Below are 15,032 nucleotides of genomic sequence, written 5' to 3'. Positions count from 1 at the left end.
TACTTTCCCTCTTACTTAGTGGCTGGCAGGATGGCTGGTCCCTAGGACCCTCGTCCCCTTGTTCTCTGTTCTTCCTGCTTCTTCCAGATTTCTCCTTATATTTATCCTCACTGTTTGCCAGCCCTGCCTATCCTTTCTCTTTACTCACTATTGGCTGTTGAGTTCTTTATTAGACCATCAGTTGTTTCAGACAGGCAAAGAATCACGGCTTCTTGAGCTAAACATAAAAGAAAGCAACACATTTTTGCATTATTAAAACAAATGTTCCAGAGCATAAACAAATGTAACACATCTTAAAATAATATTCTACAACAGTCCACTTCATAATAAATGCAGTTTTATTGACCAAATTTAGCTTCAAGAAATTTATTCTGTTCCTGGAACAGGATAGTTCAGGGTATGGCTGCTCCTCTAGAAGAAAGACAACTGGAGTGCTTTCAATTTTCCGTGGGTAAAGACAGGCACCCTTTCACAGGACTCTCATTGACCACAGGAAGAGTTCCCATGTGCCAAAATGTAATGAATATGAAAGTGAATCAAAAGTAAATTAATTCTAAATACAGATTAGAATTATTCAAAACCCTGTAAGGCTAGAAGTATATGATGGTGTTCAAAAGAGAGTGGATGATATAAACCATACCCAATATGTATCACCATGTATAAAATATTATTAAGTCTGTGGACATTTTTGATATGGCAGCATTTATATGGTTAAGGTAAGACATTCTGGAATGTTTTAAGTCTTACAAAAATATCTGGGACAGAGAAACACCTCAATTGTTTCCTCAGATAAAACTGAACTTTACAAAGTATGGACATTACTGCTGGCCACCTTGTGTGCACTTAAGTCCAGGGGAAAACTAAACCATCTTGGGAAGACCTTCCATGCTGGAAAAATCCATACCAATGGTGGAGGGAAAGAGACTATGCAAGACAGTGAATGTGGGACCAAGCTCCATCCTTTCATCAAGAAACAATGTCAGTTGGTTTTATGACTAGTCTGCTCCTGGGAAACCACATATTAATTCAAAGTTCCCATCTATCTAATTTTCTATAGGGGTCCCACTTCTCAAAACTGTTATAGTGCCAATTAAATATCAACATAAGTTTTGGAAGGCAAGGTCTGTGTGTGTCAGGAAAAAAAGAAATTCTTGGGCTAGAGAGATAGTTCAGTATTTATGAGGACTATCTGCTCTTCCAGAGGATGTGGGTTCAATTCCCACACCTACATGGTGGCCACTCACATCTATCTGTAGTTACGGTCCTAGGGGATCCAATGCTCTTATCTGCAGCCAGCACAAAAACATTATGCACAGACATGCATTTAGACAAAACATTTATACATCTAAAATAAAAATAAATAAAATCTCAAAAATGCTACCTGTGAATTCATAAGCCTCCTAAAATGCTATGCAAAAATTGTCTTCTAAACAAAAATATGTACCATGATTTTATCTAGACTGTAGGTATTGACATGAGGTTTACTCTTTCATTTATGAAAATAGTAAAAATCAGGAAAAGAAACAGATATACTTGCTTGGAAAATTAAGTGATTAAGTAGTCAATGATGTCCATTGATTATAATAAACATAAGTTTAAGAGCTACAGGATTCTGTTCAGATGATATTATAATATAGAGGTAACTAATTATTGATGTTATACAAAATATCACTAACAAAAAATGGGGAAAGTTTGAACCATAGCTCCCACAATGCATGAACATCAGTTATGTGTAAGCTCCTCCAAACCTCAGTGTCTTCACGTATAAACCCTGCTTACTCCATGATTACTGTGGATAATAAAGATAAAGACAAACATGATACACACTTTCATATTCATAAAGTACTTCCAAGTACTAAGAAAGGGGTAATAGGAATATAGAGTTGGGAGATTGTCAACTTATAAACATGTTTTGGGTCTAGGGAGAAGAGAGGAAACAAGGCTAGGTTGAAGATATTAGAAAGGGGGTGATCCCTAAATATAAAGATGAATAATAGAAATAAATTAAATCATCCTTAAAATAAAAGTTTTAGAAACTCTTTCCAAACTGTGAATGAGAGTTAAATGTTTTTCATGTCATGTAGTCAAGTGTTTTTTGAAATAATAAATTATTCACACAGATTCACATCCTTTACCTTCTGAAACCTATGATAGTCAATTGGCAACACAGAATAACATCTATCTTCTGTCCATTTCCTAGTGGGCCCACTCTGTGCCCTCATGTCACATCCACACACCCTGATTATAGGATTACACAGATATTAACTGTTCCTTCTCTCTTTTCTGAAGAATTACAAGCAAAATATACCGGGGAAACTGGATTGCTTTGGGAATACCTAAGAACCTCACCTACAAATCACTCACCTACATTCTTTGAATGTAATGCTTTACATTAATTTCCATCTCTAGGATTGCCAAACATTCCACTTTCTGGCTGAGAAATATCAGTGCTGAAAACAACAATAACAAAAATTCAGGTAAGAAAATAAGGTAACACTGCTTGGTGAATTAAGACTTGTAATTTTGTTTTCCCAGGTAGTTGGAAGATGGAATTTAAGTTCAAACTGCTTTAAGTTTTTATTCTATGTGAATGTTCAAACTTTCCCTCTGCTCAAGGAATCTAGAGAAATAATTATTACTTGTAATAAATTCTTCATACTCAAAAGCTAACACATTATAAGTTTGCTAATGGTGATGTTCACACAGACCTAAAATTCTCTTTCTTTAGTCTCTAGGGGCAGAGTTCCTTACAAAGATTTGAGTATCCAGTTGAACTTCATAGATGTGCTTAATTTTTTCAGCTCAGATAATTCAGGAAATGAAAATGTAAGCTGTTCATGCTGAAAATGAATATGTACTATAATTAGAGATACCAGAAAAGCACTAACCTAGTTATAAACACATGTCTTTTATTAGGAAAGATCAAGAATAAAAACATAAAAGTTGTGTTTTCAATATTTCTGGCTTCATTATCAGAGATGGTGACATGAAAATGAGATGACGCTGTAAATGCCAATTTAGAGATGGAAACAGAGTGGGAGAGAGCCATCAGTTATGGGCACTTTTCTCTTGGACACAGTTTCACAAACAGAGCTTGACTAAAGTCGTGAGAGTTGGACTTTTCATGCAAAATATAAACTACATAAAAATAATGTTTTGTCTATAAACATACCCACCTTCTCTTTCAAGAAAAAGCAACTTCTTTCTTCCAGTGCCCTTTTAGAATCTCTGTTAGGAGAGGTCAATAGGATCCCAATTGATGCTCCAATTGGCATGTGGAATAAGATCATTAACCTTGAATACGTGAGTAGAAAAGGGGCTCACAGGATACAGGCAGGATCCTAAAGTGCTCACTTGGTTCCTTATCCATCTGCATAAACAGGGCTCCAGAAAAACAGTTCTAACATGTGCCATTGTCTTTGCTGAGAGTCATCTGCACACTTACCTTACTTTTATGTCCAATAGTCTTGTTCTCAGCAAGCACTGTACAGTCTTTTCTTGGGGCTTGGAAATTTTCCCAGGTCACCACATTCTAATTTCTCTTTCATCAAGGTTGGGCACTGTACCCTATATATGAATATAGAACATATTGTGCCTGAAAAAAGTATTTATGCTTGCATTTTTGAGTCAATATATCTTCCTACTAACTAGAATCTTACCTCATCAACACCAGGATGAGGGTGCTTATCATTATTCCCAATTTTTTTAAAATAGCATTTGTCCATAATAGAGAAATAACTGGTAATAAATGCCTTAACAATAAAACTATAGTCTGCTATTCTCTAAAGTGCTATGGGAAGAGTAAATATCCAAAAGTTACTCAGTCTCAAAGGAATCTATTTTCACCCTCATAAACAAATAAAACTAACTACTAAATTCAGTTTAAAATCAAAAGAAATTCTTACAAAATAGTAGGTTATTAGTGAAGATCCAAAGCACCCTCCAAAAATAGAGATGTCTTCCTGATCCTCAGAAATGGAATCAGAAAGAAGAACGGGATTGTGGGGAAGAAGAAAGGAGAGGGAGGAGAAAGACAATGGGGAGGACAAAGAGGGGAACAAAAAATAGGAAGAAGAGGATGGAAAAAGCCAAAAAAGGAGGAAGAGAAGAAGGAAGAGGCAAAAAATTCAAAAAGCTTTTTTTTTTTTTTTTTTTGGTTTTTCGAGACAGGGTTTCTCTGTGTAGCTTTGGAGCCTATCCTGGCACTCGCTCTGGAGACCAGGCTTTGGAGCTTATCCTGGCACTCTCTCTGGAGACCAGGCTGGCCTCGAATTCACAGAGATCCGCCTGCCTCTGCCTCCCGAGGGCTGGGATTAAAGGCGTGCGCCACCAACGCCCAGCATATGTGTAGCCAGGCTGGCCTCGAACTTGTGATCCTCCTGCCTCTGCCTCCTTCAGCAAATCCTACCAGCGTGCACCACCACAACAGGCTCAAAAAGCTTTTGAAAGGTATGTTATTTTTCTAATTTAATGCCTCAAGTCTAAATATAAATCCATTGCAAATTTTGTTCATGAAAGTATAATTCATATAGCAAGAAAACTAAATTTTACTTAAATAAGCTCAGTAGGAAATAAGTTAATTATTTCAGAGTATTATAATGGTATAGTTTAAAATGTAAATATTAATTTATTTGTAACATAATTAGTGTTTTTTTTTTTTTTCGAGGAATAAAAAGACCTTGATATTCCATCCTTTGAGTTACAATGAAGACAGCTGGGACAGGGTGGGATGAACTAGGAAGGGCTCAAGATCACTCAAAGTCTAGTTAGTTTTTGTATTGGAAGGGCTGGTCGCCAGTCTCATTGAGAAGGCATGTGCGGACGATGGCTTCTGTCACTGCAAAGGGGTCACAATTGGCAGAGGGGCAGCGGGCTTCAAAGTAACCTTTCTTCTCCTGGCCGACAGTCCGGGGAATGCGGATGCTGGCACTGCGATCGGCGACGCCAGCTGAAAAGTCGTTGATGTTGGACGTTTTGTGGAACCCAGTCAGACGACGGGCATTGTCCAGCCCCCCCTTGGGATCGTAGGCTCGAATATGGTACCGGTGCCGCTTGCTTAGTTTCTCAATGGCCTCCTTGATGTGCTTCAGACCATTCTCCTCCCGCATGGTCTTGGTACTAAAGTTGGTATGGCAGCCTGCACCATTCCAGTTCCCAGGAATGGGCTTGGGGTCAAAGGTTGCTATTACCCCAAAGTCTTTACATACTCGATGCAAGATGAAACGGGCCACCCACAGATGATCTCCCATGCGGATTCCTTCACAGGGTCCTATTTGGAATTCCCACTGGGCATGCTTGACCTCAGCATATGTTCCTGTAATCTTGACCCCAGCATACAAGCAGGCAAGGTAGTGAGCCTCCATGATATCCCTGCGATAGGCTTTGTCTGCGCCCACACCACAGTAATACAGACCTTGGGGCCCAGGGAAGCCATCGGAAGGCCAACCAAAAGGGTGCCCATCTGTTCCCAAGAGAGTATACTCCTGTTCCATTCCAAACCAGGGGTGCTGGTTGCTCACCATGTCCATTATCCGTTTACACGTGTGTCTTAAATTGGTCTCTGCAGGCTTCCGGTTGTACTTGAAGACTTCACAGAACACCAGCTTGTTGGGCTCTTTGCGGAAGGGGTCCCGAAACATGGCAACAGGGCTGAGATACATGTCACTGTTGGAGCCCTCAGACTGAAAGGTACTAGAGCCATCAAAATTCCACTCAGGTAACTCTTCTACACACTTGGGCTCACAGTCCAGGGTGCGGGTTTTGCAGCGCAGTCCTTCTCCGGTACCATCAACCCAGATATACATGGCTTGGACTTTCTCACCCTGGGGCAGGGACATGTACATTTGCTTGATGCCTTTGTTCAAGTGGGAACTTGCTGAGGTGGCCATGGTGGAAGGTGTTCTGAGTGGTGGCTGGCGGGATGATGGACAGGGTGGACAGGGCCACAAGCCACGAGAACGAGGCGAAGAGAGCGGTGAGGAGATTGGTGTGGGACTCAGGCAGTCGGCTCTACTCCCATTCTCGGCTCGGCCTAATTAGTGTGTTTTTAAAAGAACTGTTTTAACAAAAGCACCTTTAAAATAGGAAGATATGTATAGAAGGATCAAGAAAGTGATAAATAAAAAAGTAACCAATAAAACACATATAGGCAAGATAGAATGGTTAAATGTAGATTTATCTATGTATTTATATTAAATGTTTAGATACATTAGGTATTAGGAATATTAGTTATAAAATAGTTTTTATATCAAAAATGGAATTTAAAATCAGTAACATAATATTGTTGAACCTATCAACTATTTAAAATTTCTAAACCCCGAACACTTATAATAGTAAATGCCACTTCACAACACTTAATCCTCACAATATATCTTACTGCCATTTTTCTCAGTAGACAAATGAAGACATCAGTTCAGAGGTAGCAGATTGTCAGCATGGAAACACTTGGCCAGGGACAGAGCAAAGACTCAGAGGGGAATCTCCCAATCTCCAAAACCTATCTTATTTCCACTCCACCACTCTATGGTCTAAGCACATACTTTCCACTAATTACCAGCATCTTTGCCAAAATATTTCTACTTCCATTGATGACCACACACCCTTGATTGGATACTCAAACCTAGCACAATAATTAACTTTTTGCATTACATTAACACAATAAGAAAAGGGAATATTTCGGGGGATGTACCAGGCAATGCCATGGCATTTCTCAGACCAGTATTTGTCTACCAATAAGTTCCATTTTCAAATTTAAAACTTTATTATTGTGCTATTTATCTGGAAAAAGCAAAATAAATAAGTTTACAGGCTAAGTTAAGCTGTGAAGTACAAGATATAATAAAAAAAAGATATACTTGAGGTCAGATAAATCATTTAGTTTTGAAAATAATGTATAGAAAATTGAGCTTAGCCCAGAGAAAATGTAGATAAAATGAGTGTAGAAGCAAATAATATAATGTGGAAATACATTTTAAATGGAACAATACTTGTGTTTAATGGATAAAAAACTGTTTAAAATTTAAGGCGAAAAAATTCTACTCTATAGAACAGGAATAGTCAAATAAACAAATATGGTAGATGTCGTGAAAGCTGAGAGTCAATGATATTGACAGTTATGGGTATGATGAACGGAATTCTAAATGTCATTCAGTAGGGATTTACCTACTTTCCTGCCATCATTTCCTGATATAACTAGATTGTTAAGTGTTGCCTAGTAGCATGAATCAGACAAGCCAAGACAGAAATGTGACCTTTATTAGCTTCATCATATATTTAAAAAGGCATTGATTTCAATAAGCTTCCTGTTAACTAAACTAGAGTTAATAAGGGCCAACTCACAGTAGAATAAATCATATAGCATATATTAAAAGAAATTTACAGTCTATAAATCAATATACATGGAAAATTAATAATAAGTGTAGATATTTCAATAAAATAAAAAGTATTTTGCCTACAGGAAATCATGTTATGAACCTGCTTACATAATTTAAATATCTGGGTTTATAAGCACATGACCCAACCCTAGACAAAGAACTCCAAGCAACTAAAGAATGCTGAAAGAAGGAGAAATGGTCTAGGGCCCCCAGTTGCTTATTCAATACCAAGTGGTCAGCCCTAAGATGATATACATACAAGTAACATTGTATGACCTGAGAAGCCAGACTGTATTTATATATCTAGGAAGATAAATGTATGTACAAATAAAACAGGGTATGAATTTTAAAGAGTTGAGGTGTGTGAGAATGATTATTGGGAGAAAAATAAAGGAAAAATTCTTGCAATTGCATTTTAATTTCAAAATTTAATGTATACAAAGGGTTTATGAACTAAAACAGAAATATGTTAGCTCCATAATTGTTAATTTATAAGGATGACCATGGTATTAAGTGAAAAGGAAAAAGCACACAGCATGATTCTATTTCAATAGAAACAAACATTTGTGTTTATAATCCTAATGCAATGGAGTATATAAAACAAGAATAGGAAGTAGAATGGGTCAAGTCAGGCTGCAAAGACACTGAGATGAGAAAATGCAAAATTTTGCAGGCATATGTGAGAAATTATATCATTTACATTTTAAATGCCAATCTTAAATGCCAATTCATGTTATTTTGTAATTTGAGAAGCAAATGCAATTTTCCTATTTTGTTCTGGAGACAGACTGGCTTGAAACTGCCTCAGTTTCTGGAGTACTGGGACTACAGACATGTACTGCCATGCCTTATAGCACATAGGATGAGGGACTCTAACTAGTGAGGAAGAAAATAGATAAGTACAGAAGAAAGAGGGAGGAGGATAAAATAACAAGGATATCTAAAAAATCATAAGGAATTATAATATTAACAGTCTACCTAAAAATACCTATTACATAGGTGAGTTGGAATAGTGAGCTCATGGATCTTGAAAGAGAACCTACAACCACCACTTTACTAAACCAACACAGTTCTAAGTATTGGTCCACATATTCTCAGATGAGTGTAGTACTCAAGGCTCATTAAGGCAACTTCTCTTTGCAACAACCGAGACCATTACAGAAAACCTCAATCAATAGAAATGTAGAGTTGTGGAGGCCAGTTCCAAAAGATCCAAACACAACTCCTGCACCTAAAGCTCAGAGATCATTGCAGGAAAACAGGCAGAAAGATTGTACAAGGAACAGGAAATTTACTGTGAGATAGTATCCCACAGGAGTGTCAGAAGCTACACCCATAGTCTCACCAATGTTAACTCCAAAAATGTGAACTGGTCTTTGAAATTAATGTGTTACCCTCGAAACATCACCAAAATGCAATAACATCCCATCTTATGGAATCACATAGCATGTGGGCAATGTTTTAGCTAAGTTTGCAGCACACTTAACTCACCCTTGGTCTGTAAATCCAAACAAGTAGCCACATTCAACTTTCTACTAAAATCGTCCCCACCATTATCAAATTGGGTATCTAACCTGAGCTCTGAAACCCACATGAAGGGCAAGAGGACCCAGGAGCTTCTAAAATTCCAAGGGGGTGATTTAGAGGCAGTGGGGGGAAGAAAGGTTAAGTCCTTAATATATGTAACAAGAAACCTAGAAGCCCTCATTGAATCAGCTGAGGTACCTAGGAGCTCATGATACAGGGAGCCACTGTACTGTATTGACATGCTTAATTCAGCCAATTTCAGGTATGCCCCCGCTAGCAGGAGGAAATTATTAGTCATGCTATCTAACTCCCTTGGAAAATCCATGCAAAGAGTACCAACTTTGCTCAGAAATGTTGACTAAACCTATAAAAAAAAACCACAGTTATACCTGAAAGCTCCAACTCATGTGACTTAAGAAGGGTTCGCCCCATCCCTTCATGCATTTGAAGATCTGATGCTGTGGAGAAAAACAGCTTTTGTCAAGGTAGATGCGTACCTACAGCAGACACGGTGCATCAAAGATCGAGGCTATCTAGGAGAGAAAAAAGCAGGTAAAGAAGGCAGAATTTATTGACCAGCCATGCCTTCTCCAAAGTGTTTGTGAGCTTGGAGTTGTGTTGGGGTGGCAGGAAGAGCCTGAGACAGAAAAAAAACTCCTGACAGAGGAGATGTTTACTCAACATCCAAGGTAAGTAAGGGCTAAAATGTTGTGACCCATTAAACATGTTTCATCTCTTCCAGAAGCAGGTCTTTGACTTTATGGACCACTTTATTCTCACTGAGGAGTCTAAGGCACTTCATTGTAGTGGCAGTTTGAGGATGGAACCTAGCTGGGCCCTTTGTTTTCCCACCTGCCACTGTCACATCTTCAAAGCGGCATTCAGACTGCAGAGGTACAGCTTTGAAACTGCTGTTCTCCCTGACATAAGAGCTGAGCTGCAGTAGACAGGGCGATACTCATCTCATTGACTTAAACAAATGCTCCAAAAGGGAATCAGCATTAAACAAATGCAGGCTGCTCTTTGCAGGCCGCCGCTCCAGCTGTGCATCAGAGCAGGCTCTACACAGAAAGCTCTGGCCCCTACCCACGAAGATGTGAACCCAGCAACAGCCTTTGAAAAGAAATGTCATCCACGCTCTGCCTGCGCAGCATTCACTTGACTCTACTTTACCGGTGTTTACTAGGCCAGGTGGGCCTGGGGCCTTGGGACAAAGAAGGCACAGTTTGAGGATGCTTAAGCACAGTTAAAGCTGGTCTTACCTTCACCTTCAAGGTACAAGAACAGCACGAGGAATCCACAGAGCTACACTCAGAAAACATAACCGTTACATGAAAGGAAAGTTCAAAGGGGAAAAAATTCTCCAACGGTGGGAGAAGCAGAAACAAAAAAGAAAAAAAAAGTGGCAGGAGGGCTACAATTTAAAGCATTGAGCAGGTCCAGAACTAAGCTGGCATTGCAGTAGCACCCACTATGGGAGATGCTGTTCCCCTAGAAACTCACACCCTCCTCCTCCAGATGGGGATGGGCTTCCTCCTCAGACTTACCAGTAAGAGAAAAAAGAAGTTATAGGAGAGACAAACTGAGAAGCCAAAATAACATTAACAATTGAAATCTGTGCTGCTTTTGTATTTAAAGGATGATCAGGCATTTTATTACATTGTGGTATAAAGTTATGCTAAAAAATAGTTTTAAAAAGTTTTTCATATCTCAGAGATTTTTTTATATCTGTAAAAGAGAATCTCAAAGTGCTTTGGAAAGCTTTGGCTTATCAGAGGATGGTAAAACAGGGCCAGGTGAGCCTGCAAGAAGAGCGGGTTCAAACATGAAGCAGTAATGAGCTACTGAGAATGCAGGAGATGAAAGAGATTTTTTGGCACTCTGGAGGGGGAGAAAACAACTTATTTTCTTAGTACATAATACATTGCATCTTTTTATATCATTTACAAAGGAAATGTTCTTTGGTTCCTAGAGTAAGAGCTTCTTCTAACGCTCAGTTGGCTGACTCTGAAAAGCAATGATTATAGCAAGTGTAATTAAAATAATTACAAGAGAAATGGGTACAAGTCCTTATGATGTAACTTTAAAATGCCATCTTGTAGGGAAAATGGAGAAAATAGAGGATATTCAAGCATACACATTTAGGCCATTTAGACAAACAAATTTTATTGAGTAGAAGTTTGTTTTAATGTAGCAAGATGTTAACAGCCTCAGGAGTGCCACCAACCAATAAAATCTTTCACGATGGATTCATGTGGAAGAAGCAGTTCTGAAATCCAGCTTCATCTATGGTTTATCTTTTCTATGATGATGGGTCATACAGAATTCACTATATGTGCTCATAGTGGGCTTCTGCAGACCTTGACAATGACTGTGCAAGCTTAATCTATGGATATCTTTCCTTCATGGTAACAGTGCTGTTGGTGAGACTTGGACTGTGACCCTCACTCAGTAACTTGGAAGGATTAGTGAGCCTTTCCCCCATCTATTGGATAAAAGCAGGTGTTACTGGTTACTGGTAGACATAAAAATTCTTTCAGAGTCTGGGAAAAGAAAAATATTCACTTCTGTCAGTTGGTCAGTTGGTCAGTTGGTTAGTCATTTGGTCTGTTAGATGGGGTAACTCAGTTGTTTCTAACTCACTAAATTTCTCTGCTAGGTTGGAACTGTGATGCTCTTTAACTTGTCTAAGCCTGGAATGCACTTTTAAGCAAATACACCTTTCTGATACAGTAGCTGGGAGATGTCTGCCATGAACTATGTTGACTTCAGGAACCCCATAAGATCAACTGCAACTGGACCAGCCCCTGTCACTTGTACTTTTCATTCCCTCTCAGGCTACTTCTACTAGAAGAGGCCTTTTTGCATAATGACATCACAGCATGTATATGAGAATGGTCATTTTTGGCACCAAAGAGATTGGTTTTATGTGACTGTGCTCCCATCCCAAAAGCTCTGCAAAGGTTATTCCAGTGCTTGTGGAAGCTGATGAAGCATCTCAGGCTCTGAGTCATCATCTCCCTTGAAAGCTGTCCCAAGAACAGTACATTTCCCACTTTTGACTATATGTGAAGAGAAAAACAGTGAAACAAAAGGAAAGGAGGCAAAAAGGCAATGGAAAGAGTCTATAGTCAATTCAAATAAGATAACAAGCCCAGTGAGAACAGTAAAAAATAAAGAAAACAAAGAATATTCTAGAAACTGAGACCTCTGCAATGAGTTACTAGTAAAACCATATGCTTTTTCTGTTCATGGAGCATACTCACATCCCCCTAAGACGTTAGAGAGATGTAAGGAGGTTGCATAAGGTAATGTTCAGGCAATCATCTCTCCTGTCACACACAAGGCTGCATTCCAGATTCATTACATTGTGGGTTTTTGAGGATTAAATTATAACTAACAGATAAATAGCATTGATGCCTTTTGGTCACTAAAGGATACTGGGCCTCTGAGTATCAATTTAAATGAGAATAAATGTACACGAATAAGCCAACATGATGGAAAAGGTGATCAATGCTAGAAAGCCAAATGAAGTCAGATTTTCATGCTTCCTAAGTACCATAGGAGTCTCTGTGTATAGAGACAGGCACTCTTTATGCAGCATTGATGGAACTTGTGATTGCTTCATTGCAGACTGCATTACAGCTGTATTGTCTATTATGCTGTGTTAGTGGCTCATACAGCATGAGTCACAGGATCAGGAAGGAATGGTTTCTCTTCTCCTGATCTGATTATTACAACTATTTCAGTCTTATGGAAAGAATGGAAAATGATGCATGGTGATTATCTTATTATTTCAAGTAAGCACAGATATTTTCCTCCAACACATGAAGTGGGCAGTACTGTCAGGGACTAAAGAAGCAAATTATTCCTGCATCTCTCTGACCTAACATAGTCATCTTGATAAATACCAAGAAGAAAGTTACTTCCTGACTCACAATATATTACAGTCCAGACAAACAGGAACAGGATACTCCAGTGGGTTATAATAACAACATTTTATATTGTGCTTTTACCAGCGACATGACATTCTAGGTGCCTATGGGTATCTTTTCTCTTCAGACTCCTTTAATTAAGGTAAGTTTCCAAACATGCATCCCTTCCTTGCCATTTTCTTGTATTACACCTTATCTTTTCTATCGTATTTATAGCACATTGTAACTGAGTACAGTAGAAAGCATAGATAACTGGGTATGTGGCAGGTAATTGGAAGAAAGCAATAGTATCTAAAGATAGCTCCAGGAGGCTCACTACATTAGATAGGCAACCTCTTCTGCTTGGAGCGCACTCTGCTCCTGTTATCTCAAGTATCTTCTTCCCTCTCCTCCTCCCTGGGGGAATTTTACTTGGCACTGCCTAAAAGCAAGTTTTATAAATTGCAGCTGTCAACATCTGCTCACAGCTTAGGAGCTATGTCATTCAACAAACACATCTAATGAGTAAGGTACAGGAATGGAAAGCTCACTCCAGAGAACATAAAATAATGGATAATTGTAAAATTATATACAACTTCAAGAGGATTCCAATAAGTGCTAATGATACATACTTGAGCTACTATTCCCATCTACCAAACATTTTTTTTTAGATCAGAACAATTAGGGAGCTGAGAAGATAGCTGTGTCAGCAAAGATCTTGCTACATAGTGTGACAGCCAAAGTTTGGCTACTGAGCCAGGACCCACATACAAATCCAAGCATAATGTTACCCACCTGAAATCCTAGCACCAGGGAAGTGGAACAAGAGGATCCTTGGTCTCTGCTAAACAAGCCTGTCTATGGAGAGCAATTGAGGGCAACGTGTTCTCCATACACATGTGCACTTGTAAGCATGCTCCCTCAAAACACATGTGCAAACATATAAACACAAGAAGAATAACAGCTAATGATAATTAGCTTGAGGCAATGATGAAACAGGTATATTCATCCATTGAAAATGATCCTCTTTTAGAAATGACAACAGGAAAAATGGTGAAGTTAATAGCATTGAATACTTCCTGTAAATTCACACTGAGATAATTCAAATTATGATTATTAAGTATAAAAATATTATTTTAGTATTTTTGTCATTTGGAAAATACCTTTTAGAGCATATCTGTGGTACCAAAAGTGGTAGAAAATTAGGAAGACATCGAAGACTGGTCAAATGAAATGGGTACTAAAGAGTCTCTCCATGATAATCAAATATAAAATAATAGGTGGAATATACAGATATTCCCTCATTCATGATCTTACTAGTACATGCCTGTATCCGTTACTTTTCTATTGTTTTGATACACCACCATGACCAAGGCAACAGGCCAAGGAAGGGTTTATTTGGGATACAGTTCCAGGAGGTTAGAGATCATAGTGGAGGGGACAACACAGCAGCAGGCTGCAGATGTGTCAGCTGGAACCAGAAGCTCAGAGCTGATGGCTTACTTCTCAAGCTACAAGAGGAAGTGCAGAGGAACCTGTGATAGTGTGAGGCCTTGGAATTTCAAAGCCCATCCCCACTGGCATGCTTCCTCTAGTAAAAACACACTTTTTAAACCTCCTCAAACAGTACCACCAACGGGGGATCAGTGTTCAAATGCCAAGACCCTATGGGAATGCTCTCAGTTTAACAGCAGTTAAATCTGTCATTATTTTATGAGCTAAAAACAAATTTTCAAGACAAACCTTGTTTTACATTGAGCTTTTATTACAGTTGGTAGAAATAAAACAAGTAACAGTTGATAATATAGACTATAGACCAATAAGAAAATTAGCAATGGTTTTTCCACCAAGGGCAATAGCTTGTAATTTAGCCTCCAAAACTATGTCTATACACAAGAAAACATAGAACTTAAAACATAGGGCCTTTTAAAATTACATTTGTTTTCTGAAGTTAACGTGTCAAAGTTCTTAAAAATCTAAAAAGAAAAAAAAGGAAAATGTGTCTATTTGAGTTTGGCACAAACTCAAGGAAACTCTAGGTCTCAAGAAAGCAGACAAAGTCTACTGTACCTTTTCTCTCTTTGTATTGGCTATAATTTTACTTGGTTTAATAGAATCATACCTTTCCAGAAAAATCTATATGTAAAGTGGGTTTGTTTGCACTCTTTCTTATTTCCTGCATACTTTTTTTTTTTTTACTATTCTTGATGAGGTTTTG

The 15,032-nt window shown here is 38.4% G+C and overlaps 1 protein-coding gene across 1 annotated transcript; it reads right to left on the bottom strand.

Moving 5' to 3' along the window:
* Nucleotides 1-4,766: 4,766 nt before the first annotated feature.
* LOC100689337 (glutamate-ammonia ligase (glutamine synthetase)) lies at nt 4,767-5,888 on the bottom strand. Its single transcript, NM_001246770.1, is given in 1 exon segment — nt 4,767-5,888. A coding segment is annotated over 1 exon segment (1,122 nt).
* Nucleotides 5,889-15,032: the final 9,144 nt, after the last annotated feature.

This window comes from Cricetulus griseus (genome assembly GCF_003668045.3).
Source record: "Cricetulus griseus strain 17A/GY chromosome 1 unlocalized genomic scaffold, alternate assembly CriGri-PICRH-1.0 chr1_1, whole genome shotgun sequence".
Taxonomy (NCBI): Eukaryota; Metazoa; Chordata; class Mammalia; order Rodentia; family Cricetidae; genus Cricetulus; species Cricetulus griseus.
The sequence above is the reverse complement of the archived record's forward strand: the minus strand, read 5'-3'. Positions and strand labels throughout refer to the sequence as shown.